The 22,690-nt window shown below is 49.9% G+C and overlaps 1 protein-coding gene across 3 annotated transcripts; it reads right to left on the reverse strand.

Annotated features, from left to right (window-relative positions):
* Nucleotides 1-2,318: 2,318 nt before the first annotated feature.
* Nucleotides 2,319-5,633, reverse strand: LOC109754582 (protein FAR1-RELATED SEQUENCE 5). 3 transcript variants are annotated; one of them, XM_073498401.1, is made up of 3 exons: nucleotides 5,285-5,633; nucleotides 2,661-4,744; nucleotides 2,319-2,533 (listed from the first exon to the last, which is right to left on the reverse strand). In XM_073498401.1, the coding sequence occupies exons 2-3, from the start codon at nucleotides 4,733-4,735 to the stop codon at nucleotides 2,479-2,481; spliced, it is 2,130 nt and encodes a 709-aa protein (XP_073354502.1). In that variant the 5' UTR covers nucleotides 4,736-4,744; nucleotides 5,285-5,633; the 3' UTR covers nucleotides 2,319-2,478. The 3 variants fall into 3 exon arrangements, with proteins under 3 accessions (XP_073354502.1, XP_073354504.1, XP_073354503.1); XM_073498403.1 differs by having other exon boundaries at nucleotides 2,661-4,762; XM_073498402.1 differs by having other exon boundaries at nucleotides 5,281-5,633.
* Nucleotides 5,634-22,690: the final 17,057 nt, after the last annotated feature.

Below are 22,690 nucleotides of genomic sequence, written 5' to 3' on the forward strand. Positions count from 1 at the left end.
ACTCCATAAGAAATAGAGTATGGTAAAAATAGTTTGGTAACACACAAAAATGAAACCGCAAAACACGAATTGTCTTCATGCGATATTATTCCCTAAAAATTGCTAACGCGGAAAAGGACTGAAACTAGATGGCACGACTCAAAAGGGACTCCTGGACGCGTGTATGTCTTCAGTCTTGGTCCATCTTGGAGTCTTCGTCCATCTTGGCTGTTGCTTCAAGGTAGCGCTTCCTCAACTTGTTAAGTGGCGAGCTGACCAGCATAGCAGGTAGTTCCCTTCCGAATTTGTCAATGTGAACCTATGCAAGAGGAAAAGTTAGTTCCGGTCAAACTACTAGTGCATATGAATATGTTGTGTGCTTTTACCTGCTTGAACTCGTCAGTGTGCTCGTCTCCTGTCCAGGATTCCATGTTTTTAAGAACAAATAGCCCACATGAACAACTGCAATAAATAAAGATAATTGTTAGTGCGCAGTCCTACTAATTTAGTTTGAAAACAAAATTTGACAATTGTGTATGTACCCATCTGACTGTTGTGGGGTCTTCTTCACAAAAACTGGCCATTTTGACAGTAGTGAGTCAGGCCAGTTGCTATTTTGGGCCCCCTTCATTCTTAGAGATAGATTCACATGTGCTTCCATACCTAGCAGCTGCAAAACGGAGTGTCAAATATGATATTTTGTCATTGTCTAACAGTTAAATCATATAACAATTTAGTAATATCCATATTACAACTCACGGTTTGGCGCAGTTCTAGGCGGTCTTCGTGATCGAGCATGGAGTCAAGGATCTGGATCTCCCTTTTGTGTGTGTTCACTACGGCCAAATACCAGTGCAGGTTCTGCAGATTCATAGGCAGGAATATCTAAAAAAAATACAATTAGTTTTCGGCTTTCATATGTTTATGTTTTGTGTAGGGTGGTTCTTACCATCTCATGAGCAAGGTAATTGTCCCCTTGCTCTGTACCATATTGTCCAGACAGAACCTCCTTCTGCATGTTAGGAAGCCCATCACGCTTCAGAAGTTGGGTCTTGATTGATCTTTCGAGATAGACCCTTCCATCCTTCCTCACATCTTCAACTTTGCTGGCCCTAAGCAACTCGATGCCAGCATCAAGTAGCTATTTTATTTGAAAAAACACACACAATTAAGATTTCAATTTAAACCAACAATATGAATTTTTTTCCTTTAAAATCACAAAGTAAAGATACCTGTTCTCCCAACCACTTGTCACTTTCTCGGGTAACATTGTCGCTGGTTAAGACACTTAGATGCCTTTGCTCTAGATAAACGTCATCAATGTGAACAAGATCATCAAAAATGGGTGATTCATTTATATAATCTCTGATTTTGTCAACATCAAGCTCATCCTTGTTGCCTTCAGACACAAAGCTGTCATTTTTGACTTTACTCTTCCTAGTCTTTCTTGTTTTCGGTGCGTCGTAATACAGAAAATCATCTTTCTGAAAGGATGTAGACTTCCTTCCTTCTTTATGGATTCTGTACCCAATTGAGTCTTCCTCGGCTACATCTTTAGCTACTTGGTTCATACGGACTGGCATCTTATCAGCGGTCTTCGCAACACTCTGTAACATGCAAGAGAGGTATTATATTGACAGAGAACTTGATTTGTAGCATGCAAGAGAGGTATTATATTTATAGAAAACAACTGGACTTGCAAATAATTAATTTCGTATGTGAGCTTACCTCAGATTTGTGGAAAAGGTTTGGGGATTCATCCTCGGCCTCTTTTACATCTTTACTGGTAGCTCCTTTCGTAGTGAACTTTTTGTCTGCATGCTTGGGGCTCTTAGCAGCACTCTGCAATATGCGATGAGGTCTTAGATTTACACATTAATAAATTAATTAAAGATGTATATGTGCTTACCTGTAATTCAGGTGAAAGGTTACTGAAGGTTGACTTTTGCTCCTTCCCTGAATTCTGAAATGTTGACGCATGTGTGGGTTTTGTTTTGTTAGAAATTCCATAACGATGGTCCTGCTAAAACAAAAGATCATGTGTCATTTTCAATATTTTAGTAACTTGAAGGTATAAGCACCGAAGACACTTACATTGTAGGCTGAGATGAAGTCTTCAAAACGATAACCCAGACATCTCTGTTGATGCATAATGTCCTGCATGTTCAGATTTGCATGGCCAAACTGACTATAGGTTTCAGCATGGTGTTTTAGTAGCAATGGCTTAAGCTCCTTCACCAGGCCAATGAGTGTACCAAACATGTTCTAACAAAGTAAAGAGTAGGGAAAAGGACCAGAACAACGAATATCACAGGTGGTCAAAGATTGACAAAAGGGCATTGCAGAATTAAGTAAATGCTTGATACAGCCAAAACCGCCATATTACAATCATCATGTCCTAGCCAAAAAGGAAAATGTTCAATATCCAAAGGGAAAATTACATCAAGACACTTGAAAATCCTGACACTTTTAAAAAGTTTAGACAAGTAGATAGCTGATTCAACTGATGTGTGGCTCTTCAGCATAATTAACGCCTGTCCAACTTTGCCCGCAGCTGATGAGAATGGATAGAGAAAATACATTAGATGGAAAGTGTAGGCAACACATTCTATGAGGAAACATAACTTATTTTATCTGCGCCAAATGTTAGAAATATCACTGAAAAAACAGCGCGTCCTTACTCATGTTTGGGCTTCTTTTTCTTCATAGTCTCCTGGAATGGCTTCAACCTGCCCTTCGATGGAGCACCTTTTGGAATAATTGGTATTGGATCCAGAACTTTAGTTGTGAAGGTTTGGCGTGCCCCAGAAAAATATGCCGGCAAAGGACCAAATGATGCTATGTTAGTATTCTCGTCATTCTCACCCTCATCAATAATACTGTTGAGAAATGCCATCACCCTCTCTGATTGCGCTGCGGATTTCGAAGCCTTAAAAAAAGCAACACTTGCATCGTTACGGAGCTCATGGAAACGATCCATCCGTTCTGACCATTGCTGCGTACTGGCACTCCTGTCTGAATCGAAGGCAGGCTTGGCTTTCATCGTCCATCTTTTAGCAACACAACAACTAGGAATGGTGTCTAACCCAACGCACTTCAGAATAGCAAATATATGTGTGCATGGAATATCCTCACTCTCCATCTTCCGGCATTGGCAGTGCACACTCGCTATCACCGAGCCCACATAAACACACCTCACATCAAATCTTACTTGCCTGCGCTCTTTATGAACAACTGCAAACCTCGTCAAACTATCTTCCTTGTTCACCTCCTCGACTTGCCATTTTGATAACCTCACGATCTCCCCCTTAACCTTCTCGAACATTATAGGGGTGTAGATATATGACGCATTTTTCTCCAGTGGGTCAGCTGTTAATTCAGTGAAGGGCACCGTCTGCGAGGCCACGGCATCCATTGCAGCCTCATTCCTTCGCATAACTGAGATGCAATGCTCATGGTGTTGCAGCAAATCAATAAGTCTCATTCTCCTGTCCAGCTGCACATGAAGCGTAGAATTTAGACTTTCGCTCCTTTGATTACTTCTCATGCCCAGGAAGTACCTCCCTTTGGTATAGGCTGCAGACCACTTCTTTCTTAGCTCGTACATCCTGCAGATCCACGTGTCTTTTTCCGTTATCCCATAGTGTTTGTTGAACTGGAGCCAACCTCTCTCAAACTCATCAACCTCGAAAGCACGGTAAATCAATTTTCTAAAGTCGCTGAGCTTCGGGTTCCGAAGGTAGCGTACCATATTTTGTTCGATGTGCCAGCTACACAGCCGATGGTCTGTGTTCGGCCATACCTGCAATATTGCTCTCGCCATTGCATGGTCCCCATCAGTGATCACGGACCTGGGATGGTTCTGGTGCATCGCCTCCAAAAATGAATGGAGCAGCCACTTATATGATGCCACGGTCTCGTCTGATACAATGCCGACCCCAAAGACAACTGTGCTGCGATGGTGGTTCAATCCAATGAATGGGACAAATGGCAAGTTATATTTGTTTACACGGTACGTGCTGTCAAACACAACAACACCACCAAAGGCATCATAGTCCAACCGGGACTGCGCGTCTGACCAAAAAAGGTTCTGCAGATGGCCTTTGCTGTCTGTGCTGTACCGGTAAAAGAATTCAGAATCTCTCTCTTCCTGCGCAGCCATATAGTTCAGCATGTATTGGGCATCAAAACCTTCAATCCTTTGCTTCTTGTACTCAGCAATAAAATTATATAGGTCCCGAGACACACAACCGACTTTGTCATACCCACCATGCTGCTTCTCCATTACGTCCATTATCTGATGTGTGCGTAGACCACCAATACCATACTCAATGGCATCAGCCTTTTGAGGATCATTAAGTCCACGATGAGACCATAAGAAAGGTGTCTGGTCAGGCTTAGTGAATTCATGGTTATGTTGGTCCACAAAGTCCTTGACAAACCATTCACGGGTTTCCATATTGAGCTCGATTTGCAGTTGAGCGTCACATCCACAACGAGAGAGTGCCCTTGGTTTCCTTTTCCGGTTGGACCTTTCAAAGTTTTTCAAGGACCTATATCCTTCTTTGCTGCACATGTACAACCTTTGGATTCTTATGCCTCCCTTGTTTTTCACATTGGCCTTCCTCACGCTGAACCCTTTGGCTTTAGCATATCTGTTATAGAACTCGAAACCTTGTTCCTCGCTTGTGAATGTTTGACTAACCACCATGTAATATTCTTCAATTTCCTCTATGCTGACGTGGTGAGCATCCATGTTGTGTAACTGCCATCCACAAAGAAACTGAATAATGTTATTTAGGCATCTCCAGTGCCAGACTACATCATAAAAAATGTAAATCAAAGTACTTCTGCTACATACACCGGCAAGCAATTCATGCTCTAGAGAATTATTGATAGCAACTTACAGCTTCTCAAAGAAGAAAAATCATCCTATGAGTTGGTTGTACTACTGTATATCCTTCTGAGGAACAAGATTATTATTAGGAAAGGAATATAATCTCTACTGTACATTCCTCTGAGGAAAGAGCTGATTATTAGGAAAAATATCAGTTTAGTGCAAAGCCTCAGATAGTAATCTTTATGTGCAGCTAAGTTTTCTAGTAGTTTGAAAAGTTGTGGTGCTTCTTTGACATGGTTTCCTGAATGACGGATTTGTACAACATTCTGCTATCTGTTAAGATTCAGAGTAACTGGTAGTGCTGTAGACGCTATGCTGTGCTACAATTAGTAGTGTGAACAAAGATTCAGAGTAATTAGTACTAGTTCAGAGGAGATCGACAAGAGTAGCCAAGGACGCACTTACTGGAGTGGCCACCGGAGTCGGCGTAGGCGTACGGCTCGAGCGAAGTCCGCTCCGGTCGCCGGCGGTCGTCACCCTCCGGCGGCGCCAGGAAAGGCGGACTAGACCCTCGACCGTGGCGTGGCGACGGCGGGAGACTGCGGCTCGAGCGAAGTCCGCTCCGGTCGCCGGCGGTCGTCACCCTCCGGCGGCGCCAGGAAAGGCGGACTAGACCCTCGACCGCGGCGTGGCGACGGCGGGAGACTGCGGCTCGAGCGAAGTCCGCTCCGGTCGCCGGCGGTCGTCACCCTCCGGCGGCGCCAGGAAAGGCGGACTAGACCCTCGACCGCGGCGTGGCGACGGCGGGAGACTGCAGCTCGAGCGAAGTCCGTTCCGGTCGCCGGCGGTCGTCACCCTCCGGCGGCGCCAGGAAAGGCGGACTAGACCCTCGACCGCGGCGTGGCGACGGCGGGAGACTGGTGATGGAGTAGAGGCTTGGAGTGAGGGAGGGAGGAATTAGAGCGGCGGCGGCGTTGGAGGAGGAGGTCCCCGGCAATTAGGGCTTGGGTGAAGTTGATTAGTAAACTTTTTATCGGACTAAACTGCCCTTGGGCTAAGAGAAAAAAATCTAATATAAAGTGCCTAGATTACCCTTGAAATCAACGGTGGATCTGTTCAAATACTAGTCTCTCCGGTGACTAGTAATTTGCACCGTAAAACCCCTCAAGAATGTAGAATGCACTTGTGCACTCGGATCGCCTCCATTGTATCTCACTGGGTCAGCTTGCCCGGATGCAATCCTTCTGCTAACCGTTGTATGCTCCTGTATCGGACGTTCTGAGCCACGCTATGCTGCCATATGCCGTACTCGTACAGAGAAAGCAGTAGCACCACCTACTGCAGTTACTGTGCATATACAAGTACAGTGTGGAACGCGACGGCATGCTACAACGCCTTCCATTTCCAACGTCAAGCGCCACGCTGCCTTGAAAACCAGGAGCAGAAGCTCGATGCACCCTCTTGGTAGCCCATGGAGAGGAATGCGTACTGCAAGAGAAGTCTGGAGTCCGGGCTGAAGTCACTGCAAGGTACTAATCCGACGGCGTGGTCGTCTGGATCTGGATTTTTGGTGAAGATGCGATGCGAGGCTCTTTCTTTCTTTCTTATTGTTTCGAAAACAAATCTGGCTGGCGACTCGCGTGCACGGATTCCACTCTTCTTCCTCGGGACCGCCCCCGATTCCCCCTCGACTCGATCTCTTCATTCCCAACACCACTAGCTGGCCAGTAAGAAAAAAACTTACACTAGGCGTACAAGAAATCAGAAGAACAAAAATATCTCCTCATCAAGGCGAGCGAGTGACTGTTCCTCTCTCTCCAACACAGGCGAGCGGAGGCGAGCGGTTCCACTTCTGCGGCTGGTTAGGAGCGGGCTCTCCTGCTCTCCTCTCGTCGCTTTGGCGGCGGCAGGAGGGTGGGGGAGCCCGGCTCCTTTCGTCTGTAGTAGGTAGGATAGGTTTCTTGCTGTGACGGCGTTCGGGCGGTGTCAACGTCACCACCATGAATAATGTCTTCCGGGCCACCGACTCGCCGGCGTTCCGCGACGACGGCGAGGTGCCGCGGACTTGTTTCTCCACCGTGCTATCAGACCGGTGGACGTAGTTGTTCCAGGCGAGGCCGTCGACGCGACGGCGGAGACCTCGCTTCGGGAGTTTGTTCTTCGGCTCTGTCCGCATCACGTCAGTGTCTTCTCCGGCGCCGGCGAGGAGCCGGAAGTTCCTGTTTAGGGGATGATCGGCGTAGCAGCGTCGACTTCGTCCAGGAGGTGGCTCGCCTGAAAGCTAGGCAGTGGAAGAAGGCCGGCGGGTCTGGAGTTTCTCCGGCAGCAGCAACGTTCGTAGACGTCAGGGCCGAGATCCAAGGGCGTGGGGATTTTCCCCGGCCGACGATCCACATCGTCAAGCACGTCGTTGTTCGCGACCACGTCTATTCCGAGGTTCGTAACGCAGCAAGGCTGCCATGGCGCTTTATTGGATCATGGCAAGTAGGTGTCCTGGGTTTCTCTCCTCCGCCGGATGCTATGGCGACGGTGGCGGCTGGTTTCCATGGGCGTGAAGATGGTGGTTACAGGGACCCTCTGCAGATTTTCTTATTCTTGGATTTTCCTGTAATTTTCTTGGTGAGCTCTCTTTTTTGGAATGTTCTAGAGAGATGCCATGTTTTGTGTAAGCTGTTTGCTATTTGAATGGAACTTCGCAATTTCCTCAAAAAAAGGAAAAAAAAAACTCCTCATCCTGCTACTACTTCTCTGTTCACACAAGCACAAAAACTGCGTGATCATACGTACGTGCTCTACTCCCAGCGTGCTCGCTGCGGTTGCACCGGTCCGACCTGCAGGACATCCACGTCAATGGCGAACTTGGCCGGCAAGGCGGAAGCTTCCCACGTGCGCTGGGTCAGCGGCCTGCGCATCCTGCCCGCACTGCCACCCGATCACCGTGCTGCCCGAACTTACGTCGACCGACGCCTCGCTCGCGCCGTTCGTACGCACGCACCTTAGTTCTCATTGTGATAACTCACATGTTGGTTAACTGCTGCATGGCAGATCAGCGAGGCCGCGTCGGAGGACGCCATCAAGCACCCCGATACGTACATGCATCACGCCACGTTAATTGTCGTGTTTATTTGGTGATCTCAGGCATTATTTTGTTTAACAATGGATCGACGAAATTACAGCATGCACTCACGCGTTCAGATTGCCGCCATTCCCTTTCTCTTAGCTTGCAACTTCGGTTCACGACACTTCTTCCTCTGCTGACCATTGCCACACTCTTATGCCATCTCGAGGAAGCAATGGTGTAATCTTTTACCTTTTGGCTCTCTAATGTTGAGTAATAGAATATGCTAGGATTTATTCTAACTTGTCTTCTACTTCAAAATGGTCATGAACTCCTATGTATATGCCCACGAGGCTCAAGCAATAGAACATCAATTCCGCCAATCTCCCTCTCTATCCTATCAGCCTAACCTCGATCCAAAACCCTAGCCGTTGCCGCCTCTTTCGCAACTCGCTGCCCCAAGGCGGTCGATCTCCATGATCATCACTGAGGGTCACGTTGCCCGTACCTAGAGTTCGTCGGTCCATCGTATTGATCGACTGTCCTAGAGTTTTTTTTCCCGATCCTTTAATCCGGGTTTTCTCCCTCACCAATTGATTGATCGGCATTCTTTTTTTTTCTGATCTAAGATTGGTTTACAACACCCCACTGTCATTTTTCATCTACACCACGCCTCTACTAAATCATCGACGACTCCATTGACCTCTTCATCTGTGCTGACGCGGCTGCTTGTGCGGTCCTAAGCTGGCTGTCGTCCTGCGTCACGTGGGCCGAGACCACGCCACACGCCATGCGTGGCCGAGATCGTTTTTGGTGCACCTCCGGTGCGCCGGACCGGCTGCTCAGGAGCCATGCGTGTATGTGTAGGCAGCTTGTGTACAATCAGCCTATGCATATACGCATTGCGCACGTTCCGTCCAGCTGCGCCTGCTCATCCGGCCACGCGGACATACGCCGCTGCCCGCGGGCTCGTCCGACCGTACGGATGCACATCGCGGGTGCCTCGTCGTCGGCTCGCGTCTTCTTGATCTCGGTCGCCTCGCGTTCGAACTGATGTGCACTCTGCGCGCAGCCTTCGTAGGATACCGTGAAAATTGTCCTTGAGTACAATGCGTCCCTTCACTGATCGAGTAACAGGTTACCACTGCATCGTTTTGTTGGGCCGCAGAGTCATCACTCTATGGTTCTCTTCACGGCTGCAGGGACAGGCGGGCTGCCGCTGCGTTAAGGTTGTAACTGCGGTTGCACCACACGCGCTGCCATTGCATCGCCCCCTTGGGCCGTAGCGGCACGGCGCACGCTTCACGCCGTCGCTCCGACCCGCGCGCTGTCGCTATGTCGCCCCTTCGGGCTGTATCGCGGTCCACTCTGTTGTCCCCACGCGTTGTCTTTTATGTGGTATGCGTCAGACCGCTACCCTAAGCGCGGGAATGTTACTGTCCGCGCACGGTCTTCGCCACGCTGTCTGATTCTTCCTCGCCTATACTTCGAGCACCGCCGACGCGCTCCTCCCTAACGTGGCCCCACAGGCTGCCTCTGGTTCTGCCACCTACTTTGTCATCCACCTCTTCGTCTTCATCATGCACCAGCTCATTGCCAGCTTCGCCGTCATCTTCCACGAGCACTTCATCTACTCCTACAACCAGGGTTGACATCGACACCTTCTACCCCACGTCGATTGGCGCCGCAACCGTCGTCGAATCCTCCTCTGTTGGCCCCTCCGACATGGCATATATATAGCCCGTGCAAGTCCCCGTCGACGCATGCCCGGTGCTGGCAACATCGACGCCTGCCTTCGTTCATGACGTATCCCCTGGCCTGGCAAGCCTGGAGCGGTGCCTCGTCAACATCAACTTCGTCCGTCTACGCATGTCCGGTGCTGGCAATACCGACGCGTGTCTTCATCTACGATGTGTCCCCGGGCTTGGCAAACCCGGCGCGACGCCTCGTCTACACCTTCTTCTTCCCGGCGCACCACTTCCGAGTGCACATGACTAACTTGGCCCATCCTTGCGCCCATGGCTCCATAGTGACTACCTCGACACCGGCCACCCCGACTCGACATCGACCACGGCGTCCCTCGCATAGCTACCTCAACCATGGCTACACCACCCTACGCTCTCGGCTACATCGACATCGGCACAATGGGCTACCGCCTTGCTTGAGTAGACTCGTTGGTTTCCACTCTAGTCACGACTTCCACGATGCATTGGCCGTTACGGCTGTGTGGGGGATGTCCGTCGGCTTGCCTTCGGATTCTTCTTCAGTATCATCGTTTGCGTCGCTACCGTTGTGATTGTGGGAAGATGTTGAGTATCGTGATTATCTAGGAAAATGAGATAGACTATGACAGGAAGACCAAAGAGATAATCAAGGACATTGAACTATTCACCTACTGAAGGACCCGTAACTTCATGTCAATGCTACCACCCAAGTCCTTTATAAGAAGCAAGCTAGACTTCTATGAGGAAAAGATGAATATTTTGATCCTCGTTTTACTTCTTTTGTCATAGAATTACCCAATATTGTTGTGCATCCTCATAATAAGTATCGAGTATCGTGATTATTAGGAAAGTTAGGATAGCGTAGGATATTATTCTACCTTAACTTGTACTCCAAGTAGATCATGTACTCCTATATATATGCCCACAAGGCTCAAGCAATACAACAAACAATTCCATCAAATCCCTCTCTCCCTTCCAATATGGTATCACAGCCTAACCGATCCAACCCTAGCCGCCGCCCGCTACTTCCGCTCTGCGCCGCCCCCGAGGCGGTCCGCCTCCATGACCGCCGTCGGGGGCCGCGCCGCCCGTACCTAGAGTTCGTCCGCCATCCGGCTGCCCTAGAAAGTCTTTTTCCCCGATCGCTTGATCCGGATTTTTCTCTCTCTCGCCGGTCGCTTTGATCGGCGTTTTTTTTTTGTTATCCGATCTATAGATCGGTTTGCGTCGCCCGTCGCCGTTCGTCATCTCAACGTGTCTCTGCTTCAACATCAGCATCGACTACACGGGAGCGACCTACACTGCAACGCGTCCGTCCCAGAAGGGGTGGCCGCCCGTACGGTCGGTTGGCCGTCATCCGGCGGCAAGTGGCCCGAGCCCAAGGCCACCCAGGCGCCTCGCGCGGACGTAGCTGGTTGCCCGCGTCCGTACGCTGGCGGCCGCTCGCGTCAGGCCAGCTGCTGCACCTCGTATGGACTGGATAGCATACGCATCTAGGTCTTGCCTGGTCGTGATTACATCACGTGGGGTGTGCTTCTATGCATGCAATGCGTACCGGTCAGGTTGCGGACTGTTGGCTTGTCCAGGCGCGCGGACATGCGCCGCTGCTGCCTAATGGCTGCGGACTTCTCCTGCCACGTACGACCGTGTGCCTCGTCGTCCGGGCATCCGTCTTCACGTCGTTGCCGCTCTGTCCCCGAGTTCAGCGCGCCCCTTCATCAATCGAGCAATGGGCTGCCGCTGCATCGCCTCATTGGGCCCCGCCGCCGCCGCCCCGTGGTTCTTCCCGTGGCTGCATCGATCTGCGCCGCCGCTACGTCGCCCCTTCGGGCTGTAGCGTCGCGGCACGTGGTCTCCGCCGCCGCCCTGAGGCCCTTCCCATGGTTGCACCACATCGCGCGTTGCCGCTGCGTCGTCCATTCGGGCCGTAGTGAGCGTGGCACGCGATCCCTGCAACCGCCCTGAGGTTTTCCCCGCTGTCGCCCCGACTAGCCCGCCGCCGTTGCGTCGCCCCTTCGGGCCGTAACGCTGCGGCCTGCGGTCCACCGCCATACACGCGCGTTGACTTCCATGTGATATGCGCCGCGCCGCCTCCCTTGACGCGGGAACGTCACCGTCCGCGCCGGTCTTCGTCATGCTGTCGGGTTCTTTTTCGCCTACTTCGAGCACCGCCGCCGCGCTCCTTCTCTAGACGCCGCTGCCGCCTCCTTAGGCCGCCGCCGCCGCTGCTCTTCTTCCGCGGCTCCATGGCGACTACCTCGACACCGGCGACCCTCAACTCGACACCGACCATGGCGTACTTCGCACGGCTACCTCGACTACGGCTACACCACCTACGCTCTCGACTACCTCGACAAACGGCACAAAGGGCTACCGTCTTGCTTGAGCAACCTCGTCGGTTTCCGCTCCAGCCACGACTCCGCGATGCATCGACCGTTACGACTATGGGAGGGTGTGTCCGTCGGCTTGCCTTCGGATTCTTCTCCAGTCTCACTGTCTGCGTCGCTACCGTTGTGACTGCGGGGATGTTGAGTATCGTGATTATTAAGAAAGCTAGGATAGCGTAGGATATTATTCTACCTTAACTTGTATTCCAAGTAGATCATATACTTCTATATATATGCCCACGAGGCTAAGCAATACAACGAACAATTCCATCAAATCCCTCTCTCCCTTCCAATAATAAGGAATTCAGTTTGATAGCGTGGGCTTAGGAGGCAACGGGAAGTTTACTGCTACAAGTTTTGAATATCCATCGGCTACTTCAATCACATCTGTGAGGTTCGGATCGAGGGCTGAAAACACGGGGGAACCGAGGGGAAAGTTGGGGATCGCCCGGGCTGGCTTACACAAACCCGGTGTGCCAAACATGGTCCCGGGTATTTTGGGGGCTTTTAAGCCCAGGAGGGAAAATCCTCTGTAAATCCCTTCAATCCCTTCCTACTAAACAATCAGGTGGACTCCACCATCCCTCCCTGCAATCTTGGAGTTTATTCTTATACACGTACTCAAGGAAAAAGTGGGATATGAAAACCACATCCGTTTTAGTATTTTTGCAATCGGATCACTGCTCGCTATATAATGTACTGGTTCGTGCTCCACCCTCCACGATACTGAAAGGAAACAACCTTTAGGTTCTGTTCATTTTCTTCAAACTTTACCACATGCTTGAGAGTTCTTTTGTTGTTTTTAGGGAGTTGATGTAGCCGTTGAGGAGTACCACGTACCGCATAGAAGGACCACCGGTGCCGCAGCACGCGCAACGGACGCCGCATCCTGAGCTAACACCATCGCTCCACGTTGGTAGCAAACCCCACATCCTAGGCCGACTCCGTGCGGATGCCACAACATGGACTAAGAGCATCTCCAGCCGTTGAGGCCCTCAGAAGGCATTTTTTTCGCCGCCTGAGAGGCTGCCGGCGAAGATTTTGGCCCGGGAATGACAATTTTTCCAGCCGTGTCCACCCCCAAGCGAGGCCGCTGCTGCCCCCACTGCGCCACCCCGTCCTTCCAGCAGCCCGTCCTCGCCTCCGATGGCCGCCGCTGCTCGCCACCCGCGCCATGTTGCTCGCGCCCATGGCCGCGCCCGCGCCTGCCGCGTGCGCCCTCCGTGACCACCGCCGACGAGGACGGAGAGGAGGAGGAGAAGACGGGGGGAGGGGGGACGCCCGGCACGCCACGCCCCGACCAGCCCGGCCGTCCCACGCGCCGCCCGGCCTCCCACCCTGGCCGCCGCTGGCCGGCGCGCCCGGTGCCGGGGCCGCCCATGGCGCCCTGGCCGCCGCCAGTCGTGCCTGTGGAGCGCGCGAAGGAGCTGCCGCTGGACAGCTTGGCGGGGTTCCGGCCGACGAGGACGAGGTGGAGCCCCCTGCGCGCGAGCTCGAGCGCCAGCGCGCGGCCAATGCCGTCGGTGGCGCCGGTGACCACCACCCACGCGCCGTAGCGCAGGCCCAGGGCGTTCCCCCGTCGAGGAACGCGCGGTCCTCCTCCTCCGTCCCGGCCGCGCCGTCCAGGCGGGCGTCCACGGTCGCGCCCGCTCCGCTCCGCCCGGCCGCCGCGCGCTCCTCCTCTGCCCTGGCCACGCGGACGCTGTCCCGTCCGCTCCCTGGCCTCGCCGTCTCCCATCCGGACGAGCTCCCGCGGCTCCGGACGATCTCCCACGGCGTCAGTGACGAGCTGCCACGGCTTCGGACGCGCGCGCGCGAGCAGGCAGGTAGGGCGGCCCCGGCGGCGAGCACGGCGGCAAGCAGAGGGCGAGCGGCACGGGTGCGTGGTAAAAAAGACGAGGAGAGAGAGAGCTCGTGTGTCAGGTGAAAGAGAAAGGAGAGAGGGTGTTTGCGAGGCTGCATGTGGGCCTTTGCATGCAAAAACGAATCGCGGGCGCCCCCAAATGCCCCCCAGGTGGCTGGGTTTGGGGTGGGGTTGCCGGCGCTAAATTGCACAAATCCGGCAAAAAAAGTGATTCTGGGGGCGTGAGTGGGCACTTTTTTCACTGCCGGCGGTGAAAAAGTGGTCCTAAGAGGCCTCTTGAAGGGACTAGTGGAGATGCTCTAACGCCGCTGCGTCGCCTGGGCCTGATTAGGTAATTTGAATTTTCTTTCAATCCTATACAGGAATGGTAATCACTGGTCTATGTAAACAACTACTCCCTCCGTTCCTAAATATAAGTCTTTTTAGACATTTCAAATGGACAACAACATACGAATGTATGTAGACATATTTTAGAGTGTAGATTCATTCATTTTGCTCCGTATCTAGTTATTTGTTGGAATCTCTAGAAAGACTTATATTTAGGAACGGAGGGAGTAGTACGATTAACACATGAATAAACGGGGAAGGTATGTACACATAATACTGTAATGCCCCGGTCAAATCCACTGGTTCCTGTCCGTGCTTTTAGCCACCACCTAGGATCTAGACCGGCCCATAGACCAACATTGTTCTTTCCCACTTATTTTGTCCGGGGTCAACTTCTCAGTCGGTCACTTATCCTCAAATTGCTTTAAACCAAGCACGCTTAACTTTATCCTCATAGACCAACTTTGTCCGAAAATAAAGTGCACTCTGTTGATAAGAGTAGTCTATCATTCCATTAAGCCGGGATGTCACACACACCCTCCGGTCGGCCAGGTCACAGCCACGACAGCGACAACAATATCATCGGCAACCTTCCTCTCGGCTTCGGTGATCGCTCTTCTCCCGGTGCAGTATCGCAAAGGACGGGGTTCTGAAGGTCTGCTCTCCCGTACAGCCGTGCACACGGCAGATGGGATGGGATCGCCGGAAGCAGCAACAGCGATCAGAACAACGGTGGGTTTCTGCGCGAGGAGGTAGAGCAGATGCGATCTGATCTGCGTGACGGCTAAGGTTACCGACGCCTTTAATATATAGACAGTCGTGGGGTTGGACAAAAGCCAAAGTCGGCAACAACCTATGATTTGACGTCTCAGATTCGTAGCGTGTCCGTCAATGACTTGTAACTAACCAACCGTTTCAAACCAGCAAAAATTAAGAGCAAGCATAACATATGCTGAGCTTGGCTCGTGCGTCGGCGGCCGGCGGCCTTCGCGCCCTGCCCACACCACTGCCGCTCCCCACACCACACGGGCTGCATGGACCGGTACTTTGTCCTCACCGTACGTGCGCACACGTGTGGAGATGCTCTTAGTTCCATACACGTCGGTCGTCCTCGTTTCGCCTCCCGCCTCTATTGACGTCCATGTGTTAATTCCAAGTCGGAAACTGGTGGCCGACCGGCAAAGCCGCGTCGGGGGACGCCATCGATCGGGGCTACCGGCACCTCCTCGATCGGTACGCATGCATCATGTGTTTAATACTTTAATTTGTGATGATCGTACGCTAATGTTAGAGGAATTGTTGCGGTTGATGAGGATGAAACTCCAGAAGACCATGTGCAGGCACTTAAAAACAGACCATACATGGGTAAGACTAGACCGGGAGCACCACTGGATTGCTTAGTCCTACGAAAATCGGAACTTAACAGTCGTATGTGGAGCCATTTCGTCTAAGGCACCTGTTGTGTTGATGTACCACCGCTGGAGGAGCCAGAACTAGAAGAGCCCAAGAATACCTGAGCCTGTTGAGGTGCATGACCATGTATAGACAAATGACATGCCAGCAGAAGGGGTGATGGACATTCAAGCCATAGAGATTGAACAAATCCACAATAAGAGCACTACAACAAATATTGGTGATCAAGATGTCAGAAACAATGTTGCCCTTGCAGTCGAGGTAGCTCCTGATCTATGAACATGCAAAAGCGATAGAGGCAACTGCTGATATACCACCGGCACATGAGCCAGAACTAGAAGCTATTTTTTTAAATAATACATTTTTTCTATTAATTTTCATAAATATTACGCTGGATAAATTTTTTTTAAAAATAATACACCGTTGGCCCGCTGCAGGCCGACTGGGCCGAGTCGGCCCACAGCAGGCCGATTGGATTCCAGTCGGCCTACAGCTGGCCGACTGGCCCCTGTCGGCCTCCTGTCGGCCCACTGTGGGCCGACTGAAGCTAATTGGCTCGCTGTGGGCTAATTGTTTTTGCAAAAAAAGTAGGCATAAAAAATATATGTTTAAAAAATGTTAATCATGTAATTAAAAATGTTAAACGTGTATTAAAAAAATGTTCCTGATGTATACAAAAAATGTACAATATATATGCAAAAAAGTTGACATAAAAATATGTTTTAAAAAGTGTTAAGCATGTATTTAAAAATTTTTAAATGTGTGTATAAAAAATGTTGCTTATTTATACAAAAAATATAGAATGTGTATGAAAAAAAGTTGACACCAAAAAAATATGTTTGAAAAGTTGACATTTTTTCAAATACATGATTAAAAATTGTTAAATGTGTGTATAAAAAATGTTTCTTATCTATTCAAAAAATATAGAATGTGTATGAAAAAAAGTTGACACCAAAAAAATATGTTTGAAAAAAAATGTTCCAGTTCCATACAAAAAGAGCAACCAATCATGCTTAGGTCCGTGATGCTCCCATACCGGATCCGGAGCTGGAACATTTTTTTATACACGTTTAACCTTTCATTCCAATACATGAAACGTTTTTGTGTACTCGTTGAACATTTTTTCAAATACATGATTAACATTTTTTTCAAACATAATTTTTTGGTGTCAACTTTTTTTCATACACATTCTATATTTTTTGTATAGATAAGGAACATTTTTTCAAATACATGATTAACATTTTTTTTCAAACATATTTTTTTGGTGTCAACATTTTTTCATACACATTCTATATTTTTTGTATAGATAAGGAACATTTTTTATACACACATTTAACAATTTTTAAATACATGATTAACACTTTTTAAAACATATTTTTAGTCAACTTTTTTGCATATATATTGTACATTTTTTGTATACATCAGGAACTTTATTTTATACACGTTTAACATTTTTTAATTACATAATTAACATTTTTTAAACATATATTTTTTATGCCTATTTTTTTTGCAAAAACAATTAGCCCGCAGCGAGCCAATTAGCTCCAGTCGGCCCACAGTGGGCCGACAGGACCCGATCAGCCCACAGTGGGCCGACAGGGGCCAGTCGGCCAGCTGTAGGCCGACTGGAGTCCAATCGGCCTGCTGTGGGCCGACTAGGCCCAGTCGGCCTGCAGCGGGCCGACGGTGTATTATTTTTGAAAAAAAATTACCCAGCGTAATATTTATGAAAATTAATAAAAAAATATATTATTTAAAAAAAATTAGATCAGAAATTCAGAATATTGAACCCGTTAAAATGGAAGATAATATAACAGCAAGTCACCTGCCGGTAGAACAGATAAAGGACACTGACGCCATGGAAACTGAAAAATGATCACTCATGGAGTACTGGTGCAATCATCAGCGAGCTCAGCTATGATGTGAAAAAAATGTTGCTTTTGCAGACGAGGCAGATCCTGAAGAGCATGTAATAGCAGCTGATGTAGCAGTTGATAAACCACGGACACAAGAGTGAGAAGTGGACAAGACCAAATCCATGGATGCACTTGCGGCAGAACAACACATGTGATGTTCGTATTTCTGAATGTTAGAAACCTGCATCTGCTGCTATATCCATGATATCTGCTATTCATGCTGCATGAAACATTTCATGTATTTGTATCTTTGGATTTAATTAAGATTAATTCTTTTTTCTGTACTTCAAGACATGCATCCTTTTTGAACCATGCAGGAGGACTGCATGTATAATATTAAAGAGAGAAAAAGAAGTACAACTGACCAAAAGTCCACAAGAACTACCATACAACAACACCCAAGACCATACAACATCATCTACAGTGAAACGACCAAAACCATATGTCACGGTGAGTGTAGAACAAAGCGACCCATACTTGCTTCTACCTATTGTTTGACGTCAGCAATAACTTGATCCAAGATTTTCAACAGCGGGGTGTAAGCGTTCTCAAAAACCCTGCCATTCCTCTCCTCCATATACTCCAGGTGACATGCATCCTGTAATCTGAATTTTTTTGCACTTTATCAGCTTGTATTATTCTAGTCATCCACGAACACAATAAACTCAAGGAAGCACATACAATGCTAGTGTGACATCAAGACTATGTGACGTTGGTTCGACTTAGGTTGATTTTTTTCAAGGATGAAGCATTAGCCATTGGGCTTTATTTTCCTGGACGTATGTGGAGTAATATGCTGTGCGTTGGCTAGAGTGTATAGCAAAAAACTACCACATTACAGGCTATCGCTACAAAAAACTACCGCTTTTTTTAATTTTTCAAAATGCTACCACAATATTGGTTGGCTGTTCCAAAAAACACTAATGACCCAATGGTTAAGTTTTGATCAGGTTTATGACAGGGAGGGTCCACCTGTCAGGAAAAAAATCATTTGACCGTTTGTTGACTGTTAAGTTTACTGTTGAGCCCACAAATCAGGGTCAACCTCTCCTCCCACCTCCAGCCACCAGAGGGAAGAGAGTACCCCGATAGAGCGGGTTGACCTCTGCCTCACTGTGCGTGCTCGCCGGTGAACGCCGCCGCCATCCCGAGAGGCGCCCCGCACCTCTAGCCCTCCTCTCTCTTCGTCCTCCCTGCTTCATGGACGAGCCGCCGCCGCCATCCACGTTGGCATGCAACAACGCCGCCGCCGCCGCCATCCCCGCCGGCATGCAGCAACGGCCATGCGCGCTGCAGGAGCGGGCGTGCTGCAGGTCCGCGCGGGGCCGCTCGAAGTGGCCGGCTCCGTGCAGACTCGCCGGCGCGCCGTCATGCAGCTTGTGGTGGCCGCCTGTGGTCCTCTTCAACGGGCGGGCACGCGGCGGCGGCGTGGAGCAGCTGCCGCGAGCGGCACGCAGTGGCGGCGGGGAGCAGCGCCGACGAGCGGCAGCAGCACACAACAACTTCCGGCCATGGCGACGGCGGACGGGAGCACAGGGACCCGATTGCTTTTTTTCTGAAACTAACAGGGACCCGATTGCTTTTTTACAAAACTTACACGGGCCAGTTTGCTTTTTATTTTTTGGAGGGACCGACATGTGGGTTCCACATGTCATAACGGTCAACTAACGGTCCAATATAATGGTGACCTGACGAGTGGACCCTCTCTGTCATAAACGTGGTTAGAACTTAATGCTTCAGCAATTTGGGTTTTTTGGAACAGCCAACCAAATTTGTGGTAGTTTTTTGAAAAAATAAAAAAAGATAGTTTTTTATAGCAATAGCCTGTAATGTGGTAGTTTTTTGCTATATACTCGCGTTGGCTAGGTGCATCATCTTAATGTACAGGTCTAAAGATATCAATATTTTTTTCTTTCCAACAGAAAATGCTTATGTTTATCTGTTTAAAGCTCCAATCACCTCAGACCAATAGCGTAGCTAGGATATCGGCACGCCCCGGGCCAGCTTCAGGGAATTGTGGCTACAGTGTGCTATAGTACATGGCTGTAGCAATAAACAAGCCTAGGTTTTACCCCACGCCCCCGGCGAAGGGCAGGGTGGCCTGGGGCCTGTCTACGCCCCTGCCTCAGACCCACCAGAGGATCAGATCGCTAGAGGACAAGGCTCATAATAAAATGATGTTTAGCTATTGATGTAACGAAAGGTCCATGAATGTATGTCAATGGTACCACCCAAGTCATGTATAAGGAGCAAGCTAGGCTTTCCCAGGCAAAATATGTGGAGCTTGTTCCTCATTTTACTTCGTTGTCGTAGATATCCAATTTTATTATTTATTGTGTCTTCGCACAATGAGGATTTGATTTTTCTAGCATAGGCATAGAAGGCATTGTAAATTAACAATGGATCACAGAGATTACAACATGCACTGCCTCGTTCAGATTGATGCCATGCCCTCCCTCTTTGTAACTTCAACTCTTCTTCCTCTCCTCACTGTTGCTCATACTCTGATTGTTATGTGTGCCACACTCTTATGCCATCTTGAGGAAGCAATGGCTTGATCTTCATTTTCTTGTCTGGGAACGAATGCTGATTGGAGGAGAATAGGAGATTGGTTCACGTCAGTGAGGATGGGGAAAGGATGGTGGGAGGAAAAAAAGAGTTTTCTTGATGGTTCAAAATAACTAGTGCGATAGACAACATCTTTGGAATAGAACTGAAAGGTAGTGATAAACTTCATAGGTGTAACTCATCAATCATGTAAATTATGTAACTTACACTCTTTAGAACTTCCTTCTCCCACCACCATGCCAAATCTGTGAGAGAGTGATTGAGTGTTGAGAAGACTATCTTTTGAAGTACAATTGTAAGGAGTTCATCATCATCAACAACATCTATTACCTTTTGGAGAGTAGTGTCTCGTAGATTGGTTAAGTATCACTTGGGAGCCCCCAAATCATGTGGAGTTGAACGAAGAAGTTTGTAAGGGCAAGAAGATCGCGTACTTTGTGAAGATCTACCACGAGTGAGGCTAGTCCTTCGTGAGCATAAGCCATGGTGAAATAGATAAGGTTGCTTCTTTGTGGACCCTTCATGGGTGGAGCTTGTTAGAGTAGTCATTATGGTATACGACTTCTAGTCCAAGTCAGTTTTGTACCCCTACCCCAAGTCGGTTTGTACCCTCTTATATACTCTTGTATGCCGCACCAAATCATCAATAAGCAACAATTTTATTCAGCTTTCATGGTATCAGATACCGGTCCCAGGGTTTAGGGTATGGCTCCGCCAATGCCACTGCCGCCGCCGCCGCCCGGCTACTTCGAGCGCCGGGCCGCACTCATCGCCAAGGCTGCCAACGCCGGGCCGCTTCTCTCTCGGCCCTCACCATAGCTCCACAAAACTACCCTGCACCCATCCTCGCCGCACCAATATCTCTTGCTGACACAATCTCCGACGTCAGCCCCTACATCCCCATAGTTCTTGATCTCGCCGCCCACAACTACTACCATTGGAGACATCTCTTCGATCTCCACCTCGGCCGCTGCAACCTGCGCTCGCATGTCGCCGCCAACTGTCTTCCCCGCCCCGACGATCCGCAATGGTTGAAAGACGATCTCGCGATCGTCCAGTGGTTCTACACCCGCATCACCACCGAGATCTTCAACATGCTCGATCACGACGGCGCCAGCGCTGCCAACATCTGGCACTCCCTCCGTCAGCTCTTCCAAAGCAACACCGACGCTCGGAAAAACGCTCTCCACACCGAGCTTCGCAATATGGTGCAAGGAGACGCCCCAGTGAACATGTTCTGCCAACGCGTTAAGACCATTGGTGATGAGCTCCGCGAACTCGGCGATACAGTTAGCGACTCACAGCTAATCAATATCGTCGTCATCGGCCTCAGCGAAGACTTTGACAAGCAAGCCTCGTTCATACCGATGATACGGCCCCCTCCTACCTTCGCTGAAGTTCGTTCCTTGCTACAACTCGCGGCGGAAACACAAGCTCGCAAGGACTCTCGCCCCAAGGTCTTTCATGCTGCGGCTTGTCCTCCTTTGTCGTCTACACCAGCGCCGCCTTCCATGCCGGCTCCTGCCGCCGGGCCGTCCGCATCGTCATCTGTTCAACCGCCCCCAGGCTGGCGTCCTAGTCCGAACTACCGCGGCAAAAACCCTATCTACAGGCCGCCGTCGACTCGTTCGGTTCCGCCTACGACATCACCAGCACCGAGTCCTGCACCACCCACCAGTGCTCCATCTGCGGTTGCATGGCGGCCTCCTCATGATCCTTGGACGGGGCTTGTTCAAGCATGGCCCATGCCCTGGTCCGCTCCGTCCACCCTCGGTGCTCCGCCGGCATACTCAGGTGCCTGGCAACCCGGCCTTCGGCCGCCTACTGGTGCTCCCGAGGTTCTCAACCCCCGACAGCCGACCAATGCCTATCACGCCGCCCCGACGTATGCTCCTTATGGTCATTACACCACCGACGGCGGCGCCTACTACACACCTCAGCCGGCCCTGCTCCCGACGCCACCCCCACCACAGTCGGCCAATGCCTACTACACTCCCCAGCCGGCCCTACTGCCTTCACCATCGTATCCGCCGGCACTGCTTCCGACGCCACCCTCACCTGCGACGCCGAGCTGGGATCAAGCTGCCTTTCTCCAGGCCATGAATAACTTTGCTGCACAAGGAAACTCAGGTACGGATTGGATCTTTGATTCAGGGGCCTCTAGTCATATGTCTGCATCTAGTAATTGGTTATCTTCTTGCACTAAATCTCCTTTCCCTTCCATTATCCTTGGAGATGGATCATCTATTCCTATATATTGTGTTGGTCAGGCTCAACTTCCCTCTTCCACCAAACCTCTTTTACTTCGCGATGTTCTAGTTGCACCCGCCCTCATTAAAAATCTTATCTCTGTTCGCCAATTTACTTGCGACAATCTAGTTTTGGCTGAATTTGACCCTTTTGGTTTATCTGTGAAAGATTACCTGACCAAGGCCGAGATCGCTCGCTTCAATAGCTCCGGTGATCTTTATTCTCTTAATGGAGTTCCTGCCGCCACCCCTCCAACATCCATGCTGGCCTCCGTCGATCTCTGGCATCGTCGCCTGGGCCATCCCAACCCCGCCGTCTTAGCTTCTATGCTTAGTGAATTTACCATACCATGTAATAGGGACTC

Source organism: Aegilops tauschii, chromosome 5 (assembly GCF_002575655.3).
Source record: "Aegilops tauschii subsp. strangulata cultivar AL8/78 chromosome 5, Aet v6.0, whole genome shotgun sequence".
Lineage (NCBI taxonomy): Eukaryota > Viridiplantae > Streptophyta > Magnoliopsida > Poales > Poaceae > Aegilops > Aegilops tauschii.

Excerpts from the sequence above, each read along its gene's own strand:
- LOC109754582 (XM_073498401.1), bottom strand. The coding sequence starts at position 4,735 with ATGGATGCTCACCACGTCAGCATAGAGGAAATTGAAGAATATTACATG. Across the intron at positions 2,534-2,660 it reads AAAAAGAAGCCCAAACATGA|CTGCGGGCAAAGTTGGACAG; the intron begins GTAAGGACGCGC and ends CATTCTCATCAG.